Source organism: Plecotus auritus, assembly GCF_963455305.1.
Source record: "Plecotus auritus genome assembly, chromosome: 14".
Classification (NCBI taxonomy): Eukaryota; Metazoa; Chordata; class Mammalia; order Chiroptera; family Vespertilionidae; genus Plecotus; species Plecotus auritus.
This window is the reverse complement of record NC_137780.1, coordinates 18,652,103-18,668,784: the sequence shown is the minus strand read 5'-3', so window position 1 is coordinate 18,668,784 and position 16,682 is coordinate 18,652,103. Positions and strand designations below refer to the sequence as shown.

At 53.1% G+C, this 16,682-nt stretch overlaps 1 protein-coding gene across 7 annotated transcripts; it reads left to right on the top strand.

The window, feature by feature from the left end:
• The first annotated feature begins 3,086 nt into the window (after nt 1-3,086).
• Nucleotides 3,087-10,931, top strand: LOC308238839 (sulfotransferase 1C4-like). Of its 7 annotated transcripts, XR_013959627.1 has the most exons (9): nt 3,121-4,080; nt 4,753-4,878; nt 5,561-5,658; nt 5,906-6,032; nt 6,543-6,637; nt 7,174-7,230; nt 7,824-7,963; nt 8,132-8,751; nt 9,537-9,881. XR_013959627.1 is itself a non-coding variant. In XM_080651229.1 (8 exons), the coding sequence occupies exons 1-8, from the start codon at nt 3,585-3,587 to the stop codon at nt 9,647-9,649; spliced, it is 1,293 nt and encodes a 430-aa protein (XP_080507355.1). In that variant the 5' UTR covers nt 3,121-3,584; the 3' UTR covers nt 9,650-9,871. The 7 variants fall into 7 exon arrangements, 4 of the variants coding, with proteins under 4 accessions (XP_080507356.1, XP_080507355.1, XP_080507353.1 ...); XR_013959626.1 differs by lacking the exon at nt 7,174-7,230 and having other exon boundaries at nt 9,537-10,930; XM_080651229.1 differs by lacking the exon at nt 7,824-7,963 and having other exon boundaries at nt 8,571-8,751; nt 9,537-9,871.
• The last annotated feature ends 5,751 nt before the right edge of the window (nt 10,932-16,682 follow it).

Genomic DNA, 16,682 nt, shown 5'->3' with positions numbered 1-16,682 from the left:
AAATTCACAATCGACAATGACAGATCGAAACACACATGTGACTGGTGTCAGCGAGAGCTTTGTATGTATCGCGCATGCGTGAGTCAGCTTAGCCTTTTATAGATAGAGAACAAACTTGCTTCATTAGACCTGCTTTCTGATGTAGCTAAAACTTTTCCAGCCCAGTGAAGCACCCCAATTTCTCTTTCAGATAATTGTCAGCAACACAGCAGTAAATACCAACACGAAGCAGATAATTATTGTAGATCATGCAGGGAGAATAGAGGGTAAAATATTTAACTGCAGCAGTGTTTGACTATATTCTGTGCAGTGAGAAAACCTGAAGTCACTTTCAAGGTCCATCATGTCTTACATCTCTTCCAGTCAGGTCAAGTTTCTAAACTTCCTAAATTTCCATTTTCCGGCTAATGAAAAGAAAATAGGATTCCATCGAATCTCCTATCTGCCTACTCCAGGACTTCTGTGAGGATCAAATGAGATGAGGCATGTGAAAATGCTTCACAGACATTTGGTTGAACTGTAAAATGTTTGCACCTGGCTATAAAGGAAGTCATGTTCCTGGGCTGAAGAAACTGCAAGGAAGCTAGTCGCTAGGGAGAGGAAGCCGGGCATTACTACGTGACATTATCAGGCACCCACAGTGACCGTTTCCAGGCTGGGCCGGGCTGTGGGCCACATTTTGTGCCATGGGGTCTTGGCATCGTTGGCTGCGATTTGGTGGGGTGTTGCTCCAGGGTGGTGGTGGAGCCTGTGTATGACGGGGTGTCTCTCTTCCTCATCCAGCACGGAAAGAGAGATGATCTGGTTCTTCGAGTAGAGGGGCAGGGATTGAGGAAATATGAAAGAAAGAGACAAGACACAAAATGGAAGGAAAAAGCTGGGAACCGGGTGGACTGCTGCCCTCTTCTGAGGGAGAGACAGTGACCCAGCGCCGATGCAGCGTGTTTATTTATATCCCAAATACCAGGGGGTTTCACCAAAACTTAGGATCAAAGGAGCTTGGGTGGGCCCAGGTCCTATTCATTCCCTCATTCCCGGTGCTAGACTGGATTTACATATCAAAGTCCACTCCCCGACACCTGGGCAAAGGTAAGAGTCAGTGCTGATAACACATCTGCCTTTTTGATAAATGTGTATCCAAGACACGGCTTTGCCTGTTGCCTTGGGTTCAGCTGACAATAATTAAAGAATGCCCATGTGCCTTCCCAGGGGGCCCTCTACACCTGTGTCCCACTTGGGAGAAGCCGAGTGTTGGTTTGTCAGCGCCAGTTCCATGGTGCCGATTATTTTTAAATGGCCAGTGCGCATCATGACAGCTCCTGCGTGAAGCATCTGCCCCCTGGTGGTCAGTGTGTGTCATAGCTACCGGTCGGATGGACAGACACTTAGCCTTTTATATATACAGGTATGCATAACCCATGGACACAGACAATAGAGTGGTGACGACCTGGGAAGGGCAGGTGCGGGGTAGAGGGGGGCAATGGCTAAAAAACAATCAAAGCGGAATCTACAATACTTTCAACAATACAGATAAATTAAGAAAAGCTAAAGCAAATGTCATATGATCTCACTCATATGTGGTATATTTTTTAAAAGAAAACCAAAAACAAACAAACTCATAGAGGCAGACAACAGGTCAGGGGCAGGGCCTGGGGCTGGGGCTGGGCTGGGTTGGGGCTGGAGCTGGGGCTGGGGCTGGGGCTGGGGCTGGGCCTGGGGCTGGGTCTGGGGTTGGGCCTGGGGTTGGGGCTGGGCTGGGGCTGGGGCTGGGCCTGGGGTTGGGGCTGGGCTGGGGCTGGGGCGCGAGAGGGTGAAACACGTAAAGGGCCAACTGTACGTTGACAAACGGGAGCTGGACTCTGGAGTGAGTGCAACACGGCCGGAGTTGCTGCACGACTGAACCGTGTAGGCTGCAATAGGCCAGTGGCACGCCCACTCACACGGCCAAGTCTGGAAAGCTCCTTGAAGGGAAGGAGGTGGGACCTGCGCAGGGACCTGAGTTCAGGGGGCCTCTCACGGGAAGACATTAGAGCAGCCGCGAAGGAAGCCAAAGAACTCAACATGCGCGACCTGCAGTGCCAAGGAGCACGCCAGGACAGACGTGGTGTCTGCAACCCTGCAGGGAGCTGGTGCCTTGGGGCTGCCCCGTGAGAGGCAGGGGTGAGGCTTAGCCTGGGTACAGGGAGGCCTCTGCACGAAGGCCCTCAGGGGAGCTTGTGAAGGTTTGGGGTGAGGATTTAAGCAAGAACGGAACTTCCTGACTTCTGGGGACAGAATGGGTTCTGAGAGCCGTTGAGGGTTGCTGGGGCGCCAACAGCAGTCCCCAACGCCAACCGGGGTCCTAATTCCATTCAGTCGGCGCCGACCACCTGCCGGTGTGCAGACCCCACACAAGGACAGTCGCTCACAGACTGCCCATCTGTGGTGACAGCCAGCCCCAGGCTCACCCGCACCGACGACTAACCAGCTCTCCACGCGGAAGTTCCCGTGACCCCCTAGTTCACTAATCCACCAGCAGGGTCGCAGGACTCACCGAAGGCACCATGCTCAGAGCTTTACCATGAGGATGGGGTCGGGAGCAGTCTAGTGGGGAGGTGCACAGTTCAAGGTATGGGGAGAGGGGCAGAGAGCATCCAGGCCCTTTCCCCGTGGCACTGGGCCTGTCGCCCCCCGAGAACATCACATGCTCACCACCCACTGATGCTTCAGAGCTTTCTTGGGGCCTTAGCCCCTCTCCCCTCCCTGCAGATTGGGGATGCGCTGTCTTCCTGGTGTGGCCAGCCTGCTCACTCAGGCTGGAGACTATCCCAGGGCCCCCGGCCCCCTCATTAGCATGCGCCCAGGTGTGGTGGAAAGGGACTCCTTATGAATAACCAAGGGCACTCCAACCACAGGAACTTCCAAAGGTGAGGAGCTCTGTGTCCGGAAAAGAACCAAGGGGCAGAGAGATGTCTGTTCCGTTGCATCACAGGAAGGCGGGGAGGTTGGCTGGTGACCAAGGGCACTCAGCACTGGAAGGACAATGGGGAGGAGCCTGGTCTGCGCAGCCGGTTGGCCAGGAGGGGGTGGGCCCCGAGTGAGGAGGGGAGAGCAGCGCCCGCAGGAGCCAGGCTGCTCCCGGAGGCCGGTGACTGTGAGGGAACCGAGCCCACAGCCGCCTCTGGCATGAGCCTGGGGCGTGAACCCTAGGAAGGAGGAAGCAGGTGGGGCGAGTCCTAGCACAGCCCCCCTGTCACTCATTTGCTTTTGAGACAACCTGTTCTAAGAGCCCTGAAGAGACTCCTGTTGGGACGAACACTGAACCGCCTCCAGCAGGAAGGAACCTTCTCTCACGAGCCTCCTGTTTTATTCTTTAAAACCCAGAGCGGAGCCTTTCGGTTTCTGGGCCCGGAGGGTCCCATCCAGGACCTCGTTGGTCACAGCCACAGAACCTGCCCTCCGGCCGCCAGGGAAGCTGCTCGATGCTGCCATATGTGATCCCACAGGCAGATCCTCTCCAGCTCTTCACTCAGCGTAGACCTCCCAGAAACTGCTGGAGTATCTGTGCCTTATTCTGAGACCTGGCACTGACCCTTGCTGCACTGATGCCGGAGGGCAGGGCCAGCAGCACCCAGCGCCCCGGATTGGCGAGGCCCGGGGTGTCGCAGTCAGGGGAGGGCCAAGGCCAGGAAGCGTCTGAGTGCAAAGTCCCAAACAACAGGCCTGGCTCCAGGAAGCGTCTGAGTGCAAAGTCCCAAACAACAGGCCTGGCTCCGGGCGGCACCAGCAGGCCGGTGGCTTTTCCCTGCCCAGCGCACAGGCTCCCAGGAGGGCTGAGGTCAGAGGGCGCTGCCTGGAGGGTATCAGACCACAGCTCTGTGCTGAGTGAGAGCCCGCAGCCTGTGGGAATAGCACTCCGACTCCTGACACCAATGGCCTTGAACAGAATGGAGGAGTTGAAATGTGATGGGACAGAGCGCATAACTGTGGACTACGTGAAGGGAATCCTTCAACCCACGCCCACCTGCGACAGCTGGGACCAGATCTGGGACTTCCAGGCCAGGCCCGACGACCTGCTCATCTGCACCTACCCTAAAGCAGGTGGGGCGGGGCGGGGGAGCAGGGAGGGGCGGGAAATGCATTTACAGGGAAATAAAGAGATGGTGGGGTTTGAGTGGAGGGCTGCTGGCTGGGCAGTGCCGGCTACAGCAAATCGCCGTGGAAACTGAAACTAAAATGACCTACAAGTTTTAAGCATTTAATTCTTCCAGTGACGCACATTTCTTTTTACCTCCTCAGCAAAGAACGCACGGGCTCTAGACTTGTTGACTGATTTGTTCCCAAGGCAGGCCTTCCTTGTGGGCCTTGTACACAGCCGCTCTGTGTGAGTGAGCAGGAAAGGGACCCAGGCTGATTTGGGGACGATTCGGGGAGCTGTGGTTCTGCACTGCTGACCCGCTCAGCAGCCCTCAAAATCTGCAGGCAGGCAGGATCGGAGAGCTGATCTTCCTAAGGAACATGCAGCTCAGTCAACAGGACAGCTCCCAGGGCAGGGCTGGGGCAGGAAACAATGACCTGCACACGTAAGCCCGCTTCACACCGTAGCCTTTTCCTAAAAAGCATGCTCTGGTGAAAGAGGGACAAAGGAGGATGTCTTCTCAACTCCACCATAAACCTGGCTCCACCATGCACCCAGAGGTCTAACAAGCACTTGGCCATCTTAAGGGTACAGCACACTAACGGTCTACTCCTCTCCACCTCCTGCGGGACAAGGGACCACGTGGACGCAGGAGATAGTGGACTTCATACTAAATGACGGTGATGTTGACAGAACTCAACGAGCACCTACTCACCTGCGGTTTCCTTTCATCGAATGGATCATCCCGTCCATAGGATCGGGTGAGTGTGGAATAACCTCACTTGATTGCACTCCCAAATGCAGACTCGGAATGCTGACTGTCAAACAGCCTCTCACAACTCCAGACATTTGCACAAGTATCAATGGGTTTTGTGACTCTGTCTTTTTGAAAAACTGTATCAGGCCAATGCTGTACTCCAGCCATCTTGTCTAACGAGTCACTGCTTATGTGGAAGGAAGGTACATTTTGATCCTCCAATTAGACATTAATTTTACTCCACCAGGAGGAGCCTCAGTGATTTCCCGGTCAACAGGTTTGATTTTTTGAGCTCTTATTCATTGGATTTGCTGTTGGTAATGGTTACCAGCCGTGGGCAAACTACGGCCCGAGGGCCGGATCCGGCTGTTCTATCCGGTTCTCTTGCTCTCCCATCCGCTCCTTTACTTTGAATTTATATTAGTTCACACAAACACTCCATCCATGCTTTTGTTCCGGCCCTCCGGTCCAGTTTAAGAACCCATTGTGGCCCTCGAGTCAAAAAGTTTGCCCACCCCTTGGTTAGACATTGTTCAAGCCAGAACACTAATTCACAGGTTAGACACATCCTCCCGGTCAGAGCACAGAGCTGCCTTACCTTGTCCAGTTGGCCCTTAGGTGGTAACAATGAACAGTGTTTTGAAGCACAGAGAACAATAGTGGGAGATGATCCAAACATTTTACAGGCTTGGAACAAGCGAATGCGATGCCCTCGCCACGGACCCTGAAAACACACCTTCCCTTCCAACTGCTGCCTCCGTCTTTCCTGGAGAAAAACTGTAAGGTAAAGAGCAGCAGGAGCTCTGGCTTCATTCTGTTTCCTCTGAAAGCACTTCCCTTATTAAAGGAAAACCCGTCACCTCCTCACCTCAACCGCGTGCACGGGCTAGGAGCCTTTCAACTCCCCACACCCAGCGCACCGGGATCAGCATCCCAAAGACCCGTAGGGACGGACGGATGGACGGACATAGCTTGTGGGCGATAACCAGCGCGCAGTGGCCTCACCGGCTATTTCTCTCCCCTCTTCCCAGATAATCTATGTGGCGAGAAACCCCAAGGACAACCTGGTGTCTTACTACCATTTCCACAGGATGAATAAAGCGCTTCCGGCCCCAGGGACCTGGGAAGAGTATTTTGAGAGCTTTCTGACTGGGAAAGGTATGAACCTTCAGCTCTGAACCCCTTTCTAAGCCTCCAACACCATAAAAAGGGCCATTTCCTGAGGCCCCATGGGGCCTGCCTTCTTGGATGTGAGGGGATCACCACCTGACACTGGGATCTCTCTCCTCGGTGGAGTGTCAGTGGTGAGCGGGACCCCTGGCCCCACCCCATTCCCTGGCCCCGCCCCATTCCTCCGGCCCCACCCTATTCCCCCTGTCCCCTGTCCCATTCCCCTGGCCCCTGGCCCATTCCCCTGGCCCCACCCCATTCCCTGGCTCCGCCCCATTCCTCCGGCCCCACCCTATTCCCCCTGTCCCCCGCCCCACTCCCCTGGCCCCTGTCCCCCTCCCCTGGCCCCTGTCCCACTCCCCTGGCCCCGCCCCACTCCCCTGGCCCCGCCCCACTCCCCTGGCCCCGCCCCACTCCCCTGGCCCCTGTCCCACTCCCCTGGCCCCGCCCCACTCCCCTGGCCCCGCCCCATTCCCTTGGCCCCGCCCTGTCTTGCAGTGTGCTGGGGCTCATGGCATGACCACGTGAAAGGATGGTGGGAAGCCAGAGACCAACACCGCATCCTCTTCCTCTTCTACGAGGACCTGAAGATGGTGAGGGGCAGCAGTGTTCCTATTTGACCATGAAATATTACGTCACAGCGTGGGGCCGCATCAGGGCCTCGCAGAGTGAAAGGGAGCAAGAACGGCTGCCTTTCACTGGCGATGGCTGCCCCGTGCGAAGTGCCCCCGGCTGTCCTGGCTCCCGCCTCGCACGTCTCCCGCAGGGCCCGCTGCTGGTCCCTCGCCCGCCTTCCAGCACATCTATTTCACATTCTGCTTGGGAGGAAACGCTTTTCTAACACACTTTTTTCATTGAGGGACGTCAATTTCAAGAACAGTTTAAGAAATGATGGTATAATGGGAAAATACTAACGATTTAGAGTCAGAATTATTGAATTCAAATTCTGGCTTTATTGCCAGATATAAAATATCGAGAGTGAAAAACAGCATCGTTTTCTATGTTTTTAGTTGAGATCGTTGATGTGTAATATAGTGTTAGCTTCAGGTATACAACAGGACGACTTGATATTTGTACACCTTGCAAAATGAGCGCCACAGTAAGTCTACCTAACATCTGCACCCAATAGAGTTTAACTATTTCCTGTAGCTGGAACTTTAAGATCTACTCGCTCCTCGACTTTCAGGTATGCACCACAGTATCATTAACCACAGCCGCCTGCTGCACAGACACCCCTGACTGACTGAGTGGACAGCTGGGCCTCTGCACCTCTGACCCCTCACCCACTCCTCGCAGCCCCGCCCTGCCCCCTGCAACCCCAGTCTGTTCCCCGTGTCTATGATTCTTCTTTTGTTTTCTTTTAAATTGCACTCCATGGTTTTTTAAAACAAATAACTTATTACATTTCTAGTATTCTAATACACAGGTAGTCTAACCCCAGAGTCCCTAAAGCCTTTTACATGTTCTGTGGTCATATTCTGGAATATTCCCTGGACGCAGTCACACACAGCTCACAGTTGTCAGCACTCTTGCTGACCCCGAGTCTGTAGGAGCCAATTACATTAAGCACTTTTTGTTGTTGTTAATCCTCACCCAAGTGTATGCTTTTCCCATTGGCTTTCTGAGAGGGTGGAAGGGAGGGGGCGAGAGAAACATGGATGTGAGAGACACATGGATTGGCTGCTTCCTGCACCTGCCTTGACTGGGGCCAGGGATCCAGCCTGCAACTGAGGTACGTGCCCCTGAGCAGAATCGAACCCGTTACCTTTCAATTCACAGGCAGGGGCTCTAACCACTGAGCACCTGGCCTGGGCAAATGAAACATCCAACCTTTTAAAGCAGAAGCTCATCATAAAGCAGAAGATACCGTCGTGGGGTACACTCCTCCACTTGCCCTCCCCCACTCCTTCCAGAAACAGGTGCGTCCACAGCCACATCTCCCAGGGCTGCGTCCCTCTGATGGGAGAACAGTGGCTCCCGAGGCACTGAGACCCCACGCCCCGGGCGGAGGGACTGGGCCGGAGTCGTCATCGTGGGCCTCTCAGTCCTCCTGAGCTAACAGGTCCTCTCCGTGCTCGGCCCCACAGCAACGTGTGGGCGCGTTTCTGCCCAAGGCAGAGCCAGCGGCAGCCTCCCCTGCTCAGGCCTCATCGCCTGCCCCGTGCCTCTGCGGTACCTTCGTTCTCATCATGCGGCTACGGACTCTCCCTGCTGGACACGTGGCCCACCAGACCCTCCGATAACTGCCCGAGCAGGACGTTTGGAAATGAGCTTAGTGCAGCGTTCCCCGCACCCGGCACATCATACTCAGCGGTGCTTCCGTCTCAGAGCAGGAAAAGCTTAATAATTTTTAATTTTTAAAAATCTGTGTCACTGTATTAGAATGAGTCATTTCTGGAAAGTTGAGCATTTGGGAGGCAGGATTATTTTTTATTTTATGTTACTTATCACTATTATTAATTCAATGCAATATTTTAAAAACTATTTTATATCAAATCTTCACTTTTCTTTTCACTCTGATCACAGAACCCAAAGCATGAAATTCGGAAGCTGGGAGAATTTATTGGAAAAAAGCTGGATGACAACGTCCTAGATAAAATTGCCCATCACACTTCGTTTGATGTCATGAAGCAAAATCCCATGGCAAACTACTCGGCAGTCCCCGCTGAGGTCATGGACCACTCGGTCTCTCCGTTCATGAGGAAAGGTGGTTCTCTCTCTGTTGGTCATGATCTTAAAAGAACAGTCGAGGACCCCAGGGCCTGTGGGGAGGTTTGCATGGATAAGAAAAACAAGGTTCATAATAAATGATGCTGGGGAAGGAGTATTTAAGAGACCACAGATGAAATGAAACCAACGTTTGGCCACAACTAGAGAGTAAGGTTTAGTGTCTAAACCAGCCTTGGGCAAACTACGGCCCGCGGGCCGGATCCGGCTGTTCTATCCGGTTCTCTTGCTCTCCCCTCCGCTCCTTTACTTTGAATTTATATTAGTTCACACAAACACTCCATCCATGCTTTTGTTCCGGCCCTCCGGTCCAGTTTAAGAACCCATTGTGGCCCTCGAGTCAAAAAATTTGCCCACCCCTGGAACCCACCGCCTTATCTCACTCCCCTCCAGAGTTCTAGATGATAAGGTGGAAATGCAGTCTTCAGTGCCATGGAGCAAAGCATCCGCTGCGTAGATGGCTCCATGCTGCCTGGCATGCAAGAGGGCGGGGAAAAGACAGGAAAGCTCCCAGGCCTGCGGTTTTAACGTGAGGTCCCCACCCGCCACCCCCACCCCCACCCCCACCCCAACGTGGCTCAGGGGCAGCAGGCTCTCCTGGCCCCCCAATCAGACAGACGTCCTCTTCCCTTCGACGGAAAGGGACAGGCTGGCAGGAGGAATGCGGCGCCCAGCCCTGCCCTCCTGCAGGGCGAGTGGACACCGCACACAAGAGCAGGCCGAGGCACACAGTCCTGAGCAGCTCTGACTCCCCGCCTCTCCCAGGGGCCGTCGGAGACTGGAGGAGTCACTTCACCGTGGCTCAGAACGAGCGGTTTGACGAAGACTATCAGCGGCAAATGGCTGGGACAAGTCTAACCTTCCACTTCCAGTTCTAGCGAGAGAGAACGTGTTTTAGTTTATCGCCCAGCTCACTGGGCAACAACTGCTGGACGTTCATCCCCAGACACCCCGCAGCGGGCAGCGCCTCAGACCGTTGTTCGTCGTGTTTGCTCTTGCTCCCTCTGCAAAGGAAAGGGCAGAGTTAGCGGCGACGGGGCGGTGGGGATGGGCACTGTCCGGAGGAGGTTCAATAAACTCCTAGTCACACACGTGACACTGGTGCTAATGATCATTCTGCTGAAGGTCATGTGCTGGCTAACATTACAAATGCTCCAGTCCTCACCTAAAAACACAATCAGGTTTTCAGATTAAGTGTTGGTTAAAGGTAGGATTTTTTTTACTGGTTGGTTTTTTTATTGGGGGGGGGGGGGCGGGAATGAACATCGACTTGCTGTTCTACTTATGTATCCACTGGCCGCTTCTTGTATGTGCCCTGACTGGGGATCGAACCCGCAACCTTGGCGTAACGGGGACAAGGCTCTAACCACCTGGGCTACCCGTCGAGGGCCCAGCTGCATTAATGCCGCACTGAAATGTGTGAACAGCGCCTAACTGCAGCAGAGGCTGGGCAGCCGGGTGCCCGTCCAGGGCTGCTTCCCGCTGAGTCTCCAGGTCGCCCCGGGCTCAGGATGGGACGCCTTCCTCCCCACCTCTCGCCACCACCCGGGCACTTGGCTGGACTCGCTTCCACCCACAGGCGCCACCGTTGCGCCCGCCGTGCTCTGACGCTCCGAGTGCCTCCACAGTCGCCTTCTCACACGCAGCACCACGTGCCGCGTGCCCTCCGTGCTGCCACCTCCACGGCCCCCTCCCGCCAGAACTGTGCCTCCCGCCTAGGCGAGTGTGGGCTTCCCGACGCGCTTCTCTGCGCATCGCCCCTGCCAGGGCTCTTCTCCTGCAGTGGAACTCTGATTTCAGTCCCCTAGTGCTGCATTTTCCATCGACGCCCACGTTTCCCTGCTGAGCTGTGGCCAGCTTTTCAGCCGTGAATTCGGAGGCAGCTGTAACTGTGTGTGACACAGGTGATCGCGTCCTCCAAACCGCCTGGCACTGCAGCCAGTCGGCCTCCCACTGAGCCTGCTCACCCGTCAGGTTCCTGACCTTCTGGCTTCATTGTCCTCCTGGGCCTCCCCGGGCACCCCCTCCTCTCTGCGCTGCACGCAGGCAGCGTGCCCAGCCCCCGTGCCTCCTGCTCCTGAAGAGACCCCTGTCCCTCTGACTCCTCTACACTTGGTATAATTCGCCTTCTTATTAATATTAAAGCACATTGTGCTGTCACTTGTCTGCCTGTGTTGTCTTTCCTGTGCGTGTTTAAATTTCCGCTGTGTATTTTTCTAGAAAACAGGGACGATATACCTCACTGCACACCAAACAGCATGCGCCCTGCACAGAAATAAGGAACTGGAAGAACGTTTCACTCAAGAAAACTCTGAGAAGCTAACTGTTTACATCCTAAGGAGCCCTCTAACGGCTCTCATCTGTAGCTAGCTGTGCAACACAGTGGGACTAACCACGCGTGGCTATTTAATTAATTAACATTTAAGCTTTAGCTCCTCACTCGCACCAGCCACTTTTCAGGGCTCAGGAGCACATGTGACCGGGCCTATCATTTGGACAGCGCATTTTATAAAACACTATGGCCGGTTCACGGATTCCTGCACATTGAAAGGAAATTAATTAGAAGAACTATTTTAATATCGCTATTTGCCCTTTCTCTGTAATAGAAGTGTCAACCAAATTCAAGACCAACAATGACAGATGGAAACATATGCATGAGATTGGCGCAAATGAGAGCTTTATATGTACCATGCATGCACGTGTCAACTTAGCCTTTTATAGACATAGAATAAACTTGCTTCATTAGACCTGCTTTCTGATGTAGCTAAACTTTTTTCCAGGCCAGTGAAGCACCCCAACTTCTCTTTCAGGTAATTGTCAGCAACACAGCAGTAAATACCAACACAACGCAGATTATTATTGTGGATCACGCAGGGAGAACAAAGGGTAAAATATTTAACTGCAGCAGTGTCTGACTATATGCTGCACAGTGAGAAAACCTGAAGTCATTTTCATTTCATTTGTTATTTTTTCAGTCAGGTCAAGTTTCTAAGCTTTTTAAATCTCCATTTTCCAGCTAATGAAAAGAAAATAGGATTCCACCGAGTCTCCTATCTACTTACTCCAGGACTTCTGTGAGGATCAAATGAGATGAGGCACGGGAAAATACTTCACAGATATTTGGTTAAAGTGTGAAATGTTTCCACCTGTGTTCCTGGAACTCCAAGGAGGCTAGTCTCTAGGGAGAGGAAGCCGGGCGTTGCTACCTGACGTCATTACCCTGCACTCGCAGCGACAATTTCTGGGCTGGGCTGTGGGCTGCATTTTGTGCCATGGGGTCTTGGCAGCATCAGCTGCGATTTGGTGGGCTATCGCTCCAGGGGTGTGGCAGGGCATGTGTCCCACTTGGGGGAAGCTGAGTGTTGCTTTCTGGGTGCCAGATACAGGGTGTCATTTCTCTGTGCACATCATGGCAGCTCCTGCATTGAGCATCTGCCCCCTGGTGGTCAGTGTGCATCATTGTGACCGGTCGGAAGGTGGGAAGGACACTTAGCATATTAGCCTTTTATATAGATAGACTAGAGGCCTGGTGCACGAATTCGTGCATGGGTGGGGAACCTCGGCCTGGCTGGCGATTGCGGTCCATCGGCGTGGGGGGGAGGGGCCTGGGAGGTTGGCCAGTGGGCCCCCCAATCAGGGCCTATCGGGGGGGGGGGCTGGCTAGCAGGGGGAAGGGACTGTGGGATGTTGGCCGGCTGGTTGGGGAGGCCAACTGGCAGGGAGGAAGGGCTGTGGGAGGTTAGCTGGCTGGTCGGGGAGGCCAACCGGCTGGGCAGAGGGGCCGCAGGAGGTTGGCTGTGGGAGCACACTGACCACCAGGGGGCAGCTCCTGCGTTAAGCATCTGCCCCCTGGTGGTCCATGCGCATCATAGCGACTGACTGACCACTCCTCCCGGATGTTCGGTTGTAACAGTCATTTAAGCTTTTATACATACAGATTTCTGTCACCAGAAAGAGATCTAGCAGACAAGACCTTTTATTTTCACAAAAATCCTTTGGGTGCAGCCTTATGTCCCAATGGGAAACTAACCCTGCAGGTAAGAGGCATTAGTAAGTCCCTCCATGGGAAGTGCTGGAACCTAGTTTGAAACGTAACTCCAGTGTTTCTAAGCCTGGAGTTTGACTTCTCAACACCAAGCCTCTTCCTTCCTGTCCTGCTCAGTCTCACCAAGGGCTTCCATCACGATCACGCTGACCACAGGCTGCTCGCCTGTCCCGGACCCTGAACCAGCCCAGGCTGGCCAGGAGTTGGCCACTGTCCGTCCACGATCAGGTGACGTTTAATAATGTTCTACTAAATGGCTAGCCCACCCCACTGTTGAAAGCTCTGAAGTCAGCAGGGTCCCAAGCGGACTGTGGCCTCGCACTTGACTACCAGGCATGTGTCCGGTCTGAACCCTGTCCTTCACGCCTTTCCATCTACATTCCTCCCCTGGAACAGGCACAGCAAGGCTCTGCCGGCCTGATCGGATGCGGCGCTTTCTGGGGCTGTGCTCCAGCTCCCCACCCCAGGACCCCAGCCTCGGAGCCTGCCAGCTCCCTGGATAAGCAGCGCAGGGAGAGAGGACTTGAGCTCAGGCCATTTGACCTTGCACTCAGGTTTCTACCTCTTACTTTCCTCCAAATCACCTACATAATCTTGGCAGGTAAAGCCCACCTATATATTTTGGTTATTTAACCCTGGCACAAACAGACCAACTCAGCCTGGCCTTAACTTGGCCTCTCCCCTCAAATCTCTTAAAGGGAGTGATTAGCATATCACGCTCCATCTGTTTGTATCCATTCTGAGACCTCGAATCTATTAGTACAGGGTTCATGCTCTGTGTTTTATCACACCTGAGCAATGTACTTGGACTCCCGTGGAGGAAGTCTGGTTTGAATCAAGAAAATATGTATTAAAACAAACTGCACGTAAGAGATGCAAGAAGTACGCTAGAACAGCGCAGTAGGTGCGATGATTCCATGTAAAACATGAAGACGCTTCTGTATCCAGCAATGTTGGGAGGAGACTTGTTCAACTGAACAGGCTCCTGAGGCCACTGGCTGTTGCCCATTGGTGAAGGACCAATAGAAACACAGATTTCAAATAAACACATTATGCCAATTCAAACTTAAATCTACACCAATAAAAACACCCTCAGATAAGAAATATCACAGTAAGGTGGGGAATTAGAAAGTAAGTGATTTCTGCATCACCAGACTCAGAGCATGGAGGAGAAAGGCGTGTACTCAGATCGGGGCTGCTTGGAACAAGGTGGTGCCACTGCTTCCTACAGCACCAGAGAGCCTGCAGGCCGGCAGGGAGGTACTAGTGTGAGCAAGAGATGAGACGTTCCTGATTTAAACCAAACTACAACAGGCACATCCCTGGCCGGGCGGCTCGTGTGGGCATTGTCCCATGCAGCAAAGGGTTGCCATTGGGTCCCCAGGTTGTGGGCTCAATCCCCAGTGGAGGCAAACTATCGATGCTTTACTCTCACATCAACGTTTATTTCTCTCTCTCCCTCTCCCTTCCTCTCTCTCTAAAATCTGCATATATAAGAGCCTAAGCGACTGGCCAACCAGCCGACCAGCCAGTAGCTATGACATGCATTGACCACCAAGGGGCAGATGCTCAGTGCAGGAGCTGCTGAGTGACAGCAACTTTGCAGAGTGCCCTCTCGTATTCCGGGACCCCTTGGGGATGTTGGACTGCTGGTTTCAGCCCAATCTCCACAGGCCGGGCTGAGGGACCCCACTGGTGCATGAATCCGTGCACCGGGCCTCTAGTCAACAATAAGAAACACAGAAAACAAAACGGGGACAACCTCTCTAACAGGGAAAATGCATGAACAAGACCAGCGAGGTCCTTTCCCCGGAAAAGGTGTGAGCGGGCCTTTGAATTCATAGCTGGACTGATGGGTGGAGGTTTTCTCAGGACAAAGCACAGCTGTAAAGACTGGGAGAAGTGACAACTTTTTTCAAATGACCAAATCTCAATGTAAGATCCCAAGGCATACAAAGACAAAGAGAAACACGCTCAATCTAAAGAACAAAATAAACCGCCAGAAATCAATCCTAAAGACACAGGTATCTATGAATCACCTGACAAAGAATTCAAAACAATCTCCTTAAAGATGCTTGAGCTAAAAGAGACACAGAAAGAACTAAATTCAATAGGACTTAGGAGACACCATCAAACAATGTACAGTCACCCGGTACCCACAGTTTCCCTTTCAGCAGTTTCAGCTGCCCGGTCAATAGCAGTTCCAAATAGTAAATGGAAAATTCCAGAAATAAGTCACGTTTTAGATTTTGAACTATTCTGAGTAGTGGGATACAATTACACATCCACTCACTCCATCCTTCCTGGGACGTGAACCATCCCATTGCCCAGCACATCCACACTGTGCACACTACCCACCATCAGTCCTGGTCACCATCTCGATGACAAGGTTGTCCTGGTATCAAGTGTCCCTATTCCAGGAGCCCTCACTTTACTGAACAATGGCCCCAAAGTGCAGAGCAGAGCTGCCGGCTATTCAGACATGCCAAAGAGAGCCATGAGGTGCTTCCACTTTTTAAAAATGAAAATGTAAAAGTTCTAAATTTAGTAAGGAAGAAACCACATACTGGGGTTCCTAAGATCTACAGTAAGAACAAATCTTCTCTCCATGAAACTGTAAACAAAGAAAAAGAAATGTATGCTGGTCCTGCTGTCAAGCCTCACCCTGCAGGAGTTATAGCCACAGTGTCTAAGTGTTCAGTGAAGATGGAAAAATGCTTTAAATCTGTAGGTGGAAGACATGGCATCCTGGCTCCATGATCCTCTTTTTGCCACACAATCAGACAGACTCTAGTGGCCTAACACCAAGCTTACAACATCTATGTCATTCGCTGCACTTCATCTCATCACACAGACGTGGTGTTATTTTGCATCAGCATTAGAAGAACCTTACCTAATAATAGAGAAACATGTAAATTGACCGTACCTCCGATACACCCACAGCCAATCAGAGTGAGTATGCAAATTAACCAAAGATGGCGGTTAACTTGCATACATACCTGGGTCCCGGGAACCTCCTCAGCACCCAGGTGGCCATGGGAGGGGTGGGTGGCCCCCTTCGTAAGCCTAAAGCCTCGGGTGGAGGTTTCAGGCTTGGGAAGGGGCCGAGCCTGTGATCGGAGGGGGAATAGGAGGGGTTGCGGGGGGCCCTGCCCAAGCCTAAAGCCTGGGCGAAGGCTTTAGGCTAGGACAGGGGCTGAGCCTGGGATCGGAGGGAAGGGGAAAAAAATCAATGGAAACATATCCTCAGGTGAGGATAAAAAGAAAAATAAAGAAATGTCATATCCTATAAAAGACACATCTTGAAAATGCCTAAAGAAAGTTGTCGTTTTTTCATGGTGAAGGAACTGGAGTCTGTGTTGATGAAAACACCTTGGCGGCTGTGGTGACTGGCAGTGGCTGCAGCAGCGAGGTGATGGGGCTGGCGCCTTCCCCTGATCAGCCTGGTCACCTCCTGCAAAGGGAGGCCAGACTGCGGCTTAAGTCCGCTCCCAAGGGAAGCGGGCCTAAGCCATCACTAGGACATCCCCTGAGGGCTCCCAGTATGTGACAGGGGGCAGGCTGGGCTGAGGGATCCCTCCCCAGTGCACGAATTTCGTGCACAGGGCCCCTAGTCCTATATAATAAGAGGGTAATATGCAAATTGACCCTAACGGTGGAACGGCCGGTCGCTATGAAACGCACTGACCACCAGGGGGCAGCCGGCAGGGCAATCAATCGGGAGGCTCTGTGATCGCCCCAAAGAGGGAGGCCCAGGCTACCCTCTGTGGGTGATGAATCGGGGGGCTCCGCAGAACTGGGGAACCGGGGGAGTGTGGTGGAGGACGCAGGCAGCACCAGGCCAAGGCAGGTGTGGGCGGGGGGCA